Below are 14374 nucleotides of genomic sequence, written 5' to 3'. Positions count from 1 at the left end.
CGTCCCGGCAGCCCCCGCGCCAGATACTTCCGCCGGCGGCGGCGCTCGGGCGGAAGCGCCTGTGGGCTGCAAGGGCGGAAGCAGGACCCCGGGCGGCTTTGGCCGGTGAGGCCGGCTGGCCGTCTGTGGCGGCGGCCGGGAGACCACGCGGAGGAGGGCCTGGCCGGGGCGAGGGGGTCTGGGCGACGGGGCCTTGGCCCGAGGCTGCTGGCCGAGCGGAGACGGGCGGCTCGAGGCCGCAGGGGTGGGCCCGGCCGGGGACACTAGACTTGGACGCATAGACCCCGGAAGAGCTTGACGGCAGCTCCCTGGAAGGGAATCGAGGCCGTGGGGCCAGCGCCCAAAGGCCAGCTTTGGCTCCTCCTCTCGGAGCTTGAAATCGCCCCTGGTCTAAACGAAGAGACTGCTGTTCACGGTTGTTCAGGCTGTCCACCGAGGGTTGCGGTCGGCCAGCGCTCAGTGCCGGCGTTGCAGCGGCCGTCGGTCCCAGACTTATCTGGCTTCTTTTCTCCGCAGCTCTGGCTCCCACGACTCCCCTCTGAGGACCCACGGACCCAGCCCCGCAGGCCCGGGAAATCGGCCCCTCCTGGCAGGATGGACGAGGAGAGCCTGCAGACCGCCCTCCGGACCTACGACGCGCAGCTGCAGCAGGTGGAGCTGGCCCTGGGCGCTGGCCTGGATCCCTCGGAGCTGGCCGACCTGCGCCAACTGCAGGGGGACCTGAAGGAGCTGATCGAGCTCACTGAGGCCAGCCTGGTGTCGGTCAGGAAGAGCAAGCTGCTGGCGGCGCTGGATGGAGAGCAGGAGGATGCTGAGCCTTTGGCTTTCCAGAATGCCATCGCGGAGACGGTGGAGGTGCCAGTAGCCCCCGGCGCAGAACTGGAGACTGTTCCTTCGAGAGAGACTGGGCCAGGACCCACGGAGCCTGGGCAGGAGGAGGACGAGGGGGAGGACGAGGAGGGCGGGGAAGCACTGAGTGGGAGAAAGGTGAACGCCCCCTACTACAGTGCCTGGGGCACCCTGGAGTATCACAACGCCATGATCGTGGGCACCGAGGAGGCGGACGACGGCTCCCCGGGCGTGCGCGTGCTCTATCTCTACCCCACTCACAAGTCCCTGAAGCCCTGCCCGTTCTTCCTGGAGGGGAAGTGCCGCTTCCAGGAAAACTGCAGGTAAGGCCTGAGTTCCCTAGGCCCCTGGCAATGGGGGGGGGGGGGGGGGGGGGGGGAGCAAAACGCTGAGAAGAGAACTTCATAGGGGCAGGGGGTTCTTCTAGCAGTATCCTTGTTTAGGGGTCTTCTTGGCTTTTCCCCAGGTATGTCAGAAGTAAGAAGGGCTTATGTTGAAAATAATGGAGCCGCCGCCCCCCCCCACACACACACCAGTGACCTGTCTTATGCTTCAACGTGAAACTTCTAAAATGTACTTATATTTTAGATATTTTATCAGAGAAGTTGTCCCACCCTTGCCAGGTGGAGCCTTTTCACCTTGGCTCCTCGCCCTCTTGACACAGTCCCAGAAATCAGGATTCCCCACCCTCGCCTGTGCTCTTCCTGCCACAGACCTGAAAGCAGCCAAGTCTCTGAGAAGCCCTGGTTTCTTTTAGTGGCAGATGCTATTTCAAGATTTACAGTAGAGGCCTTGGGTTGCACTTCGCTGCAGGGGGCTCAGTTCTAGGTCTCTTCAGCAGACAGAGCTAGGAAGTGCAGCTGGACACACACTAATGTCTGTGTTAGTGCATCTGTATGTTCAAGGACGAGTGCTTAGTGAGTTCATACTGATTTCTTAATCTTTTCTGGATTGCATCTGTATATCTTTCTCTCCCTCAGGACTCTGGCCCTCAAGGACCAACGTCCTGTAATTAACTTGTTTTATCCCATTCTGCATACACAGGACGCTCTCAGAACAGCATTCATTCTTTAGTTATGACGACCGAAAACTGTTTAAAGCGTTTTGATGTGTACCTCCCATTCTCCCTGCCATCTGACTGCACTAGACCTGCACAGTTGGCTCTCATGGCTGTCGCAACCCATTGTCTCCCTTCACACTCAGCCTTAGTTCTGGAAGGAACTTAACATCTCCTGCTCCCATCTACCTGTCTGTCAGGGTCTTAGTCCTGTTGGTTGTCTGAGACTCATTTTCTGGTAGGTTCTTTAGGAAGGGCTCACAGGAATAACATCTGTAGAGACCTAGCATGTCTGTTAGGCTCTGGTTGTGTCTTTCATGAAGACACAGTTCAGCAGTTTTGATGAACGTGTATATATGATTCTTGGGTCACGTTGCTTTCCTTGAATATTTCATATAACTTACTCGATTTTGACATAAAATATTGTTAAAGTTTTTTTTTCCCTTGTAAATTACATGCTTTAATGGTATGATCTGAGGATCCAACTTTATTCATTTGCATGTGGGTATCCAATTTCCTGGGGCTTCCCAGGTGGCTCAGTGGTATAGAATCTACCTGCCAATGCAGGAGCCATAGGAGATGCGAGCTCGATCTCTGCATTGGGAAGATCCCCTTGAGGAGGAAATGGTAACCCACTCCAGTATTCTTTCCTGGGAAATGCCATAGACAGAGGAGCATGGCAGGCTACAGTCCTTGGGGGCGCAAAGAATCAGATACGACTGAGCACAGCACATATGTACAATTACGTCATTGACGAACAGAGATACTTTTGCCTATTCTCTTCCAATTCGGCTGGCTTTTATTCCTTTTTCTTGTTCAACTGCCCCACCTAGAACTTCCAGTACTGTACTGAATGCAAGTGGCGGGAGCACTTCCTGTCTGGTTCCTGATCTTAGGGGAAAGTACCCCTCCTCCCCTTCTTGAGTGTGATGTGAACTGTGGGTTTTCCGTAGATGCTGTTTATCAGGTTGAAGTCGTTGGGTTTTTTCCAGGTGTCTTTTCTATATCAGTTGATATGCTGGTGTTCTGTTGATGTGCTGTGTTTTCATTGAATGGCTTTCACCTGTTGAGCCACCCTTGCATTCCTGGGATAAACCACAGTTATGATGTGTACTTATTCTAAATGCTTGTTTTCTCATTCATGTGTTTACTTATTCTAGAGGGTGTTATTCATAAATAATTATAATTATTCACAAATAATTATAATTATTCATAAATCATAAGCACTATTCATAAATGTTGTGAAGTAGATGATTAAGTGGGGGTGTTGCTAGGGGTTTGAGTTTGGGAAACATTTTAAATTTTTTCCTTATGAAATCTGTAGTCTGTCTTTTCCTCCTCTGTCCTGCGTGGATTTTGTCATGTGAGAGGCTTTTCCTGGGTGCCCTTCATTCCATGGTCAGCCTGCCTGTGCTCTTAGTTGACACTGATTTCATGCACATGCCATTAACTACTCCCATGGTTGGGAACTTTGATTATTTCTGAATCTTCCATGTTTGGTTCATACCCTTCTAGCTCAATCTTTGCATATGTCCAGCATATGCAAAGTCCACCATACTTTTTTAGGGTCATTTCATAGAAGCATTTGCTGGCTTAAGGAGGACACCAAAATTTAGAGCTTCTAAGAGTACTGAAGATTCTTGCAGGGAGGTTTATTGGCGGTGTCTGGGTGTGTTGAGGAGGAGTTTGGCCAAACTCCCCTTGGGTCTGGACGGTCTCATTCCTCGGTTGAACAGGACTCTTTAACCACCGTGCCCGCCAAAAGACATGTGGACTGGTATTGCATCTGCTGGTGCCACTGGTCACTGGCAGTACCCTGGGTGCCTGAGGATGGGCAGGGGTGAGAAGGAACTGCTCAGAACCCCACCCAAGAAGGTGACTGAAATGCATTCTCTCCTCTCCTTTCTTCCCATGGTCTCCCCACACGAGCCTGGCTGTGTGTCGGAGCCAGGGCCTGTCTTTGCTTGCTCTTGTGGGTTAGAACGCTTCTTCCCTGAAATGGGGCACTGCAGGAGATGTGTGTCTGGTGCCTTCATGTCTTTATTTGGCCAAGTTCAAAGTTGCAGCCCTCTGTTCCCATACTTCCTGTCCCACCTCCTCTCTCCTGGTTTTTGTTTTGGTTTCACTGTTTCAGTGACACCTAGAAGACAAGGCAGCACCATTACAACCAGGTCCTCCTAGTTGGTTGGGGAGGACTCAGTCCTGCAAGTGAAGCAAGCAGAACCCCTGTCTTAATGACCTGTTGTGTCCAGTGGAGAGGTGCCGGGGAACTGTTGTCACAAGTGTGTCTCCCAGCCACGTGTGCCTGTGTGTGCGTGACTCCAGCCCAGGAGGCTGGAGAGTAACCAGAAGCATTTAGTCCTCAGGGCACCCAGGTCCATCTGAAAGTGAGAGCACAAGCACAGTATGGGTGTCCATACATGTGCGTGTGTACACACATGTGCATACACCTGTTTGTGTGCTTATGTGTAGTAAGTGTGTGTGTGCCTGTGTATGGTGCACATGTGAATGTATGTGCCTCTTTGTGTCCATGCATGTGTGTACACACATGTGTGCATGAGTGCATGCATGTGTGCGCATGTGTGTATATGTATGCATGTATAGGTAGGGGTGTGCATGCATATTTATACATGTGTTCAGTGTATACATCTGGGTGTGTGTACATGTGTGGGTGTGTTTCATGTGTATACATGTGTTCAGTGTATATGTGTGTAGGCATGTGTACGTGTGTGTGGGTGTGATGTGTGTGTATACGTGTTGAGTGTATATGTGTGGGTGCGTGTACGTATGTGTGTGAGTGTTGCATGTGTATACATGTTGTGTTCAGTGTATATGTGTGGGCCTGTGTACATGTGTGTGGGTGTTGCATGTGTCTGTATATGTTGTGTTCAGTGCGGATGCGCATGATTGTGTGTCACGTGCGTGTCTGTGGATGTCTGTGTGGACGCGTGTGTCCCTCTGCATCTCTCTCCCCACCGGGTGGTGTCCGGGCAGGTAGACTGGAGTCTCCGGGCTTGTGGGAACCTGATGGCGGTACCTGAGCTATGCGGCCCTCTCTGCAGGTTCTCGCATGGGCAGGTAGTCTCAGTGGACGAGCTGCGCCCCTTCCAGGACCCGGACCTGAGCTCCCTGCAGGCCGGCTCTGCATGTCTGGCCAAGCGGCAGGATGGTCTGTGGTACCCAGCACAGATCACTGGTGAGGCTGCCCCGGGGCCTCCCTGACAGGCCCTTCCCAGGAAGCCCTCTCAATGTGTTAGTCCTGCATGACTACTCCTCTGGTTGGGTGTTGGGGTCCCACCCCACACATGAGAAGAGCAAGACCCCCTTGGTCTTGGCCCCACCCTGCTCCCACCTTCCAGAGCGGCTACTTCCATGCGCTGCCCTGCTGCCTCTGTGCCCCTCCAGATGTAGACAGCGGCTACTACACGGTCAAGTTTGACTCTCTGCTGTTGAAAGAGGCCGTGGTGGAGGGGGACAGCATCCTGCCCCCACTGCGCACAGAGCCTGCAGGGTCCTCTGACTCGGACGGCAGCGATGCAGACGACCCCAGCTATGCTCGAGGTATGGCTGCTGCCACCCCCAAGAGGCTCCCGGCTGGCAGGGCCCACACTGTGGTCAGTACAAGGACGCACTCCCGGGGAGAGGAGGGTGTGTGATGGATCTGGGGCAAGTCCAGAGACCCACAAACGCAGAAACCATAGTCCCACGCGAGCCACAGGAGGGAATGGGATGCACAGGAAAGGACAGCTTCCTGCAAGGTGCTGGGACCTGTTGGCTGGATGAAGGATCAGCTGTCAGTGTCTGGCCTCCCCCCAGGGGTGGGGGTGCCCTCATGGGGTCTGTTAGCCGCATTGTCCATACTGATGGCAGGGAGGACTGCTCTCCACAAGGAAACAGAGAGCGTGGAAGGGGGCCATCCTGTGACCAGGTCATGGAGACAGCCGGGCTCTGCCTTCTGCTCGTGCCACACATCCTGGGCAGGGAGCTGGGGATGCCGGGGGGCAGCCATGCAGAGCTGTGCAGAGTTGAGCTCTTGGGTTAGCTTTGGCTGGAGCCCAGGATGCCCTGGATCCATCTGAGTTAAGCCACTGCCCTCTGATGCCTGCAGTGGTGGAACCTGGTGCTGCCAACCCCGGGACCTGCAGCTCCGCTTTTGCTGGCTGGGAGGTGCACACGCGGGGCATTGGCTCCAGGCTCCTCGCCAAGATGGGCTACGAGTTTGGCAAGGGTGAGTGCACGTGTGCTGCATGGGGACAGGAGGGACTCCCCATCATGGCCCAGGGGTCCAGTGGCAATGCCAGCCTGGTGTTCCCCTAGGTCTGGGCCGGCGTGCAGAGGGCCGGGTGGAGCCCGTCCATGCTGTGGTGCTGCCGCGCGGGAAGTCGCTGGACCAGTGTGCAGAGATCCTGCAGAAGAGAACCCAGGGTGGCCAGGCTGGCGTCAGCAAGCCCCCAAAGTGCCGGGGCAGAGTGGGTGGAGCTGGGGGCCGCCCACCTCCTCGCAGTGTGTTCGACTTCCTGAATGAGAAGCTGAAAGGCGGGACTCCAGGGGCCCCGGAGGTGGGGGCAGCGCCCCCCAGAAGGAGCGGCAAGGAGGTGTACCACGCCAGCAGGAGTACCAAACGGGACCTGAGCCTGCGGCTCCTCCAGACTGAGGAGAAGATTGAGCAGATCCAGCGAGCCATCCGGGGCATCCAGGAGGCCCTTGCCCGCAATGCTGGCCGGTATGTGTGGCCCTGCCCCGGGCGCCTCACCCCTGCCCAGGTTCCCCTGGGAGAGTTCAGAGGCAGCGGTCCGGGTCTGAGGAGGGGCTGGAGGGAGACAGCAGTGCTGAATGTGGGTCCCTCCCTAGGCACAGTGTGACAACGGCCCAGCTGCAGGAGAAGCTGGCAGGAGCCCAGCGGCAGCTGGGGCAGCTCCGGGCCCAGGAGGCGGGCCTGCAGCGGGAACAGAGGAAGGCCGACACCCACAAGAAGATGACTGAGTTCTAGACCCCTGCACGTGTCGCGGATGGAACTGAGGGGCCTTGACTCCTGCTGCCCTCGGGCAGACAGTGGGGATGCCACCAGAAGGGCCAGCCTGCTCTGTGGCCACACTCCACAGAGGGCCTTCTTGCTGGCCTCCGGCATGTGGACACTGCTGAGCAAAGATGGGCTGCAGGGGCCCCTTCCTGATGCTTCCCTGCCCACTGAGTCCACCTGCTGGTGTCCTAGGGCGTCTCGTGAGCAAAGACATTAAAGTGACTTTGTCGCAGTGTCTGATTTCATCGGAGGCTCAACTGGCTGTGGGGTCCTTGGGGAGTAGGGGTCTTTGTGCTCGGTCACAGGGCTGGGCTGTCCTGAGTGAGCCTGCTGCCCCTGCCCAAGCTCAGAGGACCAGGAGGATGGGCCTCCTTGCTGCTCTCCCAGATGTGGGTCACAGCCTAGGATGCGCCCCCACAGTGCCTGACACCCACAAGTGGGTGGAGCTGGTGCTGCAGTGGTGGGAGGAGCCCTTGGCCATGCTGTGCCCGGGGCAGCGCTGGTAACAGGGCAGGAGGACCCAGCAAGCTGGGGGTGTCGTGCAAGTCTCCTCACCCGCGCACCCACCATGTCATGGGTGGAGGCAGTACCGACTCGCCCCACCAAGTGCCATCTGGGCCACAGCAGGTGGGGGTGGCTGCCGTGGCGGGGAGATGAGGTGAGGCGCACAGGAAGTGAAGTGGGGAGCTGGGCTGCAGGCAACAAAGGCACTGTGCCTCAAGGTGCCCAAGCTGCCCGCCACCACAGACAGTGGAGCTGCACTACACCCCGGTCTCGGTGAGTGCCACTCTGGCCTCCAGACGGCGGAGGAGCCACACCACGTCCTGGCCTCGGTGAGTGCCCATTCGCCTCCAGCCTGGCCAGCGCCCCAAACTCCTTAGTGCCTTCCTAGGACAGCTGAGGGCTGGAGTCTGGGAGGACTGGGCCCTCTGGTGAGGAAAGCCCACTTGCTGGGCCTGGGCAGACTGGCCCCCACCTCCAGAGACTCCCCACCCCATATCTCTGTGTGACCGGACACCTGCTCCCCCCTGCCCCCAAGCAGCTCTGCCAAGACTCCAGGAAGTGGACATCCAATGGCAGGGGCAGTGGGAGGGGAAGGGTGGTGAGCCAGGGGGAGAGGGGGAGTCCATGTTCAGAGCAGCCCCTCCAGCCTGCTTGACCCCCCAGCTTCCCAGTCCCTGAGGGGGCCAGTCTTTAGTGGATGGCCAAGGGGCACCACCTGGACAGGAGCCATTCCTGGGCAGGACATGGCTGTAGGTGAGTCTGTGGCCTGTGGCTTGCCTTCCTGGGGTGTGACCTGGGTCTCAGGTTCCACCTCTAACCACAGGAGGTCCTTGGTCAGGTCCCAGCTGCCCTGCCCCTTGTCACTGGCCCCATGCTCAGCCATCACTTGGGTCATCCTTGCCAACTCAGGTCCTTGTGGGGGCCAGTCAGAACACACCTCACACCAGCATCCCCCAGGCAGAGGTGGGAAGGTGGGCACCAAGGCTGTGTCCCCTCGGCCTCCGTAGGAGGGAGGGGCTACCGAGATTGGGGTTTCCTGTGTGCTGAGTCACAGCGCACGGCGGGGAGGGGACCTCCTGGCAGCATGAGACACAGAAGTGGGGCTATCAGGTGGGTTCCCAGTCCCTCAGCCTCCAGCACCAGTCTTCAGCTTGCAGGCTCGTCCACATCTTCATAGGATGAGGCAACAGGGGTCCTCGGTCCCTCCTGCTCTCTGGGTCCTAGGGTGCCTCATGCTACTGCTCTGGCTGTGGGTATTGTGCACAGCCTGCAACAGGTATGTCCATCCCTGCCTGGCCTGGGTGGGGCCTGGCTCAGCTCTCCAGCCAGAGGGGGCGGGACTCAGGCAGGCCCAGCATGGCTCTATACACATACTTCCTGATGGGCCTTGGACTGGAGGTTGACATCTCTGACCCGTGTCTCTGCCTCCCTGGGCTGATGACCCTCTGGCACCCAGGAAGCAGGCACGGAGACAGCTGTCCAGGTTGCAGGGCAGTGCGATGCCAGCAGAAGTGGTGAGTGCCAGAGTGTCCCTGGGGCCAGACTTTTCCTGGGGCCAGGGTTCCCTGGGGCCAGGGTGGGGCCATCTGGAGGCCGACCAGCCTTCCTTGCCCCCAGTCACTGCTAAGACGACCCTACCACTGCTCCCTCAGCAAGTCTGACACCAGGCTGCATGAACTGCACTGCAGCCAGCCCTGTAGCAGAGGTGAGCTGGTGGGAGGGCCGGGTCCTGGAGGTGGGCAGGCATCCCCAGATCCCCCAGTAACCTCTGCCCTCCCCCCACAGCCCCACGGCCTGCCAGCATGGATCTCCTACGTCCACAGTACCTGGAGGCATCCAGAGGCATGACCAGGCCCCCAGCACCCTTCTCACACCAGGAGCTGCCCCTGGCTGCGCCCTCCACTGGCCTGGAGTCCACCTATTCCAATGTGGGGCTGGCAACAATCCCCAGGGCCAGGCTGGCAGTTAGCTCTGGGGTGTGGGCAGGGGCACGGCTGACCAGCAGCTATGCCAGGCCTGGGCCTGAGGCCAGACCTGTGGTAGCTGAGTATGCTTGTGTCCAGAAGCTCAGGGGAACAGATCGAGGCCCCCAAGGCCTGGGGCAGGGGAAGGTCGAGGCAACCCCACCCACTCAGGTAACCCAAAGGATGTGAGATAGGGTGGGTGTGACTGGGCAGGTCCTTCACTGAGTGGATGGCACTGACCCTCCCTGGGCTGGCTTCCTTTCTCCAGGTGGACATCCTGTATTCCAGGGTCAACAAACCTAAAAGGAGGGACCTAGGACCTGCCACAGACCAGCCAGACCCCAAAGGTGGGGGAGCAATTTTGGCTCTAGGGAGTGACCCGGCCTATGAGGTCCTCCCTCTTGGGGGCCTGGGTATGGACAAGAGCCTCCTGGAAAATGTGTATGAGAGCATCCAGGAGATGGGAGCAACTCTGGAGCCCCCCAGCTCCAGTTCCTATCAGGAAAGGACGTGTTCAGGGCACAGAGACACTTCGCTTCCTGTCTAAGCCTGGAGAGGGGTCTTTATTGCCTCCCTGCTCTGAACACCCAATTACAGATGATCCTTCCTCCAGAGTGGGCTGCGAACCCTCGTTTCCCCTACACGCAACTGACAACACAAATTCCAGACAGCAGTGCTGCCAGCCTGTGGGGTCCCCCGGATCCTGACTGCCATGTCCTCTGCAGGGCAGGGTCTCAATAAAGCCCCAGATCCCTATACCTCGGCCTGCTCTTCCTCACCCTGGGAGCTTTGGGAGTGGGGTTTGGTTCCGCTGGGCGTGCCAGGTACTTGGGCCAGGTCAGCTGGGACTGCCTCCGGTCGGGCTCAGAAGACCTAGTGGGGAGGGGGGCAAGCCTTGGGGGGCGGTCGTCAGGCCGAAGGGTTCCTCGGAGCGGTGAGCTGGGCCGCACGGTGGCCGCCGCAGGGTGGGACCTGGACCCTGATCGCCAGGGAAGGCTCCGCCACAGTCCCTGAAGTTACATAAGGGACGGGGGAGATGGGCAGTCAGTCGTACGTTAAAGAATAACCTGTTCCAGGGAGGACCGCCCAAGTGACGGGCAGAGACTCCCCTCGAGGAGCCGGCCAGCCCTGGGACCCGGGCGCACGGACTCAGGGGCGGGAGCCCGGCGGGCGGGCGGTGCCAGCCGGGACCCCTCCTAGACCGGCGCGGGAGGCGGCCAGCGCGGGAGCCGCCTGCCTGGGACGGGGCGTGACTACGGAGCGGGCCAATGGGCGCGGGGCGGGGGCGGGACCTCGGGCCGCGCGGAGGGGGCGGGGCCGGTCGGCAGCCTCCGGGCGGCGCGGCGCGGGCGGCGGCCGATCCAGGGCGGGGGTCGGCGGCCCGGCCAGCCCGGCCCGGCCCGGCCCGGGGCCGCGTCCCGAGCGTCCGCCCTAGCCGCTGCAGCCTTGGTGTCCGGCCGGCCAGCTATGGAGGCCGAGCGCCCTCCGGCGTCCGGCCCGGGCTGCGGGCGTCCCCCACTCCGCACCGCCGGCCGAGACCCCGCGACCGCGCCCGTGTCGGTACCCGCGCCACCGCAGGTACCGGGCGTGGGGCGCCGACAAAGTTCCCGCTGCGAAGATGGCGTCGGACTGCACGAACTTTGGGCCCCCGGGCGGGGCGGGCTGGGGCGGCGCGTCGCCGCGCGTGTCCGTGGGTCCGGCGGGGCTGGGCCGGCGCCCGGAGTGCTTCCCGCCGCGACGGCCGGGGGCGGGGCCGGGGCGGGGCCACACCGGCCGCAGCCGGTTTGGGGGCGGGCACCAGTGGGTCTGGGTGGCGGTGGCGGTGGCGGTGGCGGTGGCGGTGGGGGTGGGGACCCGGCCGCTCCCCGCGCTGAGCCGGCCTCGTCCGCAGGGCCCTTCTGTGGAGTTCGCGCTGCCCCAGGAGCCGGAGCCGCGAGCCGCGGACCTCGGAGCCCCAGGGGCGGGGGCGGCGGGGCCCCCGACACCGTCAGCGCACATCCCAGTGCCAGCGCATAGGTGAGACAGGGCCCGACTGCCAGGCCAATGGGGGCGTGTGCACACGTGCGCCTGTGTGCAGGGGTAGTGGATGGGCGCAGGCTGGATCCTTCTCGACTTCAATCCCTCAGGGAGGCCTCGATGGAGGGCAGGTCAGCGTCCTGAACTGGGTTTCTGTCACTGCCTCCTGGCTCCCCTGCCCTGGAGGAGTTGAGTAGAAATGACCAATGTATTAGTATGCTTTGTTCACCTCCTCTCCAAACCCCTGGGATTCAAAACGCAGATCATGGAGGGGTGCATGTCCCTGTCTGTGCAGAAGAGGCAGTGAGGCCAGTGTGAAATTGACTGTCCAGGAATCCTGGGCCCAAATGACCATCTCCCCATCCCTATCTGCAGAGAAACCCTCCCTGGTGCCTGACCCCCTGGGCTGGCCGTGGAGGCAAGGGCCTGGCCTGGCCTGGCCCCCTGGGGCCCCAGGACCCGCTTGTTCTTACAGCCCAGTCTCCCTTGGCTGCTGCTGACTGCTGGCTGCTCCCGCCCTTCCAGGCCTGGCTCTAGGCCCACAGCTGCTGTTGCACAACCCTGGTTAATGTGTGATTGGGGGGAGGGCTGGGCCTGGCCAGGCCTGGCGGCACTGGTCGGTGGCCTCAGACCCCTGCCCAGCACCAGGGTCTGAAGAAGGCATGGTGGAACAAAGGCCAGGCTGCAGAGAAGTAAGACTTTGGGAGGAAGACCCCAGCCCGAGCCTGTTCCTGGTGGTTCCTGGGTATTTGGGACTTGGCAACTCGAGCTGGGGGTGGGGCTGGGCATCTTGCCCAGCCGGCTCCTGGAGTGAGGGAGCCGGGTGCACACACGTGCCCAGGCCTGCACGTGTGTCGGGCCAGGGGGCGGGCCTGGAGTACTTCTTGGGCCCCACCCACCCCCTACCCCCATCTCCTCCAGAAGCCCCCCAGGAAAAGCCCGACTGGATGAAGTCATGGCTGCCACAGCCCTCACAAGCCTGTCCACCAGCCCCCTCCTGTTGGGGGCCCCAGGTGTGACCTTCAGCACAGGTGAGCTGAGAGACCTGGCTTGGGCTGGGGGTGGTGGCGGGGCTCAGGATCCTACGAGCTGTCAAGCCCGGTGGGGCAGGCAGACTCCAGCTGGAATACCATCTTCCAAGTGCATCTCCTGAGTCCTGAAGTGGACATCAAGACATCCATTGCCCCTCCCTGCGGCCCCAGGACCTGTCTGTCTCCGCCCGACAGGCCAGGCATCTCCCCACCCCAGATTCTTCTATTTTTCCTTCTCTGTGCTGGAAAGCCTTGTCCCCAGGCTGTAGTGGCCACCTTCTCCCTGCCACTGCCGCCTCAAGAGGTTCTTTGTCAAAAAAAAAAAAAAAAAGAGGTTCTTTGTCCTCCAAGCTCACCCAGGGACAGGTGAACAGACAGAGGCTGTGCATTCAGGAACTTGTAGCCAGCAGCATCTGCAGCATAGCCTGGGCCCCAAAGTCCTGACACGGGAGCCTCTGTGTGTCCACAGAACCGTGCCTGGAGCCCTGGAGGGAAGCCCCGGTGCAGCCACCGGGCTGCGGCGGGGGCTGGGACCCTGCCAGTGACCAGTCTTCTCCGTCTACACCGTCCCCACCGCTGCCCCCTGAGGCAGCCCACTTCCTGTTCGGGGAGTCCACGCTGAGGAAGAGGAAGGTGAGCTGGGGTGGTCCTTGGGGCGGGGTGGATGCAGGGGGTGCCCAGCCTGACCGCCCCCTGTTGCCCAGAGCTCGCTGCAGGGGCTGTTCCAGTGCCTGTGGAAGCGCTGCGGGAAGGTGCTGAGCTCCGCGTCGGGGATGCAGAGACACATCCGCCTGGTGCACCTGGGGTGCGGTGGGGCCGGGAGTGGGGAGGGGCGGGGTGCCAGGCAGGCTTCTGCTTCAACCCCACCTCCATCCCCCGTTACTCCCCCGACCTTGCAGGCGGCAGGCTGAACTGGAGCAGAGTGATGGCGAGGAGGACTTCTACTACACGGAGCTGGATAGCGGCCTGGACTTGCTGACCGATGGGCTGTCTGGCCTGACCCCAGGGTCCCCCACGGCCTCGGTGCCACCCGCCTTTCCCCGCCTGGAGCCACCGGAGCCCCTGGCCCTGCCCAGCCTTCTGCGCCTGCCTGCCCTGCCCCCACCCTCGGTGCTAAGCACCACATCCCCCTCCCAGGTGTGCCCCAGTGACCATGCCCACCAGGTGGGTGAGGCCGCGGGCGGCTCCCAAGGAGCACGAGGCCATAGCGGTACCTCCTCTCAGGGCTGCCTGGCACCCGTCCGCCTGGAGCCACAGCCCACTCCTGTCAGGGCCTGTGCACCAGCCCTGCTCGCCAAACCCAGTGCCAACCCGAGGTGCGTGTGTGTAGAGGGGCCAGGGTGGGCGCCAGGTAGGGAGGGGCCCAGCCCCAATAGCACCCTATGTATCTGTGTGTTCCCCCAGGAAGCCCCGGGGTGATGCCAAGAAGTGCCGGAAAGTGTACGGCATGGACCACCGGGACCTGTGGTGCACGGCCTGCCGCTGGAAGAAGGCCTGCCAGCGTTTCCTGGACTGAGCCTGCCCAGGGCTTCTCCAAGCTGCAGGGTCTTCTTTTTAAGAGGGGAGGTCCCCACCACTCAGAAGTGCCTCTGAAGAAACCAGCCTTTGGCCTTTTGCACTAAAGCCAAACCTCACCGCTGTCCCCTCGGCCTGGGGTGGCCGCCCCTCATTTGGCCCTGGACTTGTCAGGAGTGTGACGGAGCCACGCAGGGCGTCCTCGATGCACTTTGAGGGGTGTTGGGGGGGCGCCCCCTGCCCGCACTTCACCTGACTGAGGGCCCAGGCGCATGTCTGTGCCGTGTTTGCTCAGGTGTCTCGCGTCTGGGCTGAACCAGGCGAAGAGTAAAATTAAAGATTCGGGACTTTTCCAAAAGCTGTGTCTGTCTCCTGGGTGGGAAAGGACATGGATTTGGGACCCTGCCACAGGCAGGGG

General features: G+C 60.7%; 3 protein-coding genes across 6 annotated transcripts; all 3 read left to right on the top strand.

Annotated features, from left to right (window-relative positions):
- Positions 1–8: 8 nt before the first annotated feature.
- Positions 9–7158, top strand: ZGPAT (zinc finger CCCH-type and G-patch domain containing). 2 transcript variants are annotated; one of them, XM_020875392.2, is made up of 7 exons: positions 9–105; positions 517–1172; positions 4969–5102; positions 5312–5467; positions 6015–6134; positions 6224–6629; positions 6758–7158. In XM_020875392.2, the coding sequence occupies exons 2-7, from the start codon at positions 595–597 to the stop codon at positions 6894–6896; spliced, it is 1533 nt and encodes a 510-aa protein (XP_020731051.1). In that variant the 5' UTR covers positions 9–105; positions 517–594; the 3' UTR covers positions 6897–7158. The 2 variants fall into 2 exon arrangements, with proteins under 2 accessions (XP_020731051.1, XP_020731052.1); XM_020875393.2 differs by having other exon boundaries at positions 28–415.
- A 102-nt stretch (positions 7159–7260) lies between these two features.
- LIME1 (Lck interacting transmembrane adaptor 1) lies at positions 7261–10152 on the top strand. 3 transcript variants are annotated; one of them, XM_070472414.1, is made up of 6 exons: positions 7261–7759; positions 8581–8706; positions 8887–8944; positions 9048–9135; positions 9216–9565; positions 9663–10152. In XM_070472414.1, exons 2-6 carry the CDS (start codon positions 8609–8611, stop codon positions 9939–9941), a joined length of 873 nt encoding a protein of 290 aa, XP_070328515.1. In that variant the 5' UTR covers positions 7261–7759; positions 8581–8608; the 3' UTR covers positions 9942–10152. The 3 variants fall into 3 exon arrangements, with proteins under 3 accessions (XP_070328515.1, XP_020731054.1, XP_020731055.1); XM_020875395.2 differs by having other exon boundaries at positions 7261–8706; positions 9663–9741; positions 9992–10152; XM_020875396.2 differs by lacking the exon at positions 8581–8706.
- A 278-nt stretch (positions 10153–10430) lies between these two features.
- SLC2A4RG (SLC2A4 regulator) lies at positions 10431–14314 on the top strand. Its single transcript, XM_070471818.1, has 9 exons — positions 10431–10448; positions 10595–10972; positions 11286–11410; positions 12332–12441; positions 12911–13074; positions 13146–13246; positions 13341–13578; positions 13666–13757; positions 13846–14314. Exons 1-9 carry the CDS (start codon positions 10431–10433, stop codon positions 13955–13957), a joined length of 1338 nt encoding a protein of 445 aa, XP_070327919.1. The 3' UTR covers positions 13958–14314.
- Positions 14315–14374: the final 60 nt, after the last annotated feature.

The sequence above is a fragment of the Odocoileus virginianus genome, chromosome 9, assembly GCF_023699985.2.
Source record: "Odocoileus virginianus isolate 20LAN1187 ecotype Illinois chromosome 9, Ovbor_1.2, whole genome shotgun sequence".
NCBI lineage: Eukaryota > Metazoa > Chordata > Mammalia > Artiodactyla > Cervidae > Odocoileus > Odocoileus virginianus.
This window is presented reverse-complemented; position numbering and strand designations above follow the sequence as displayed.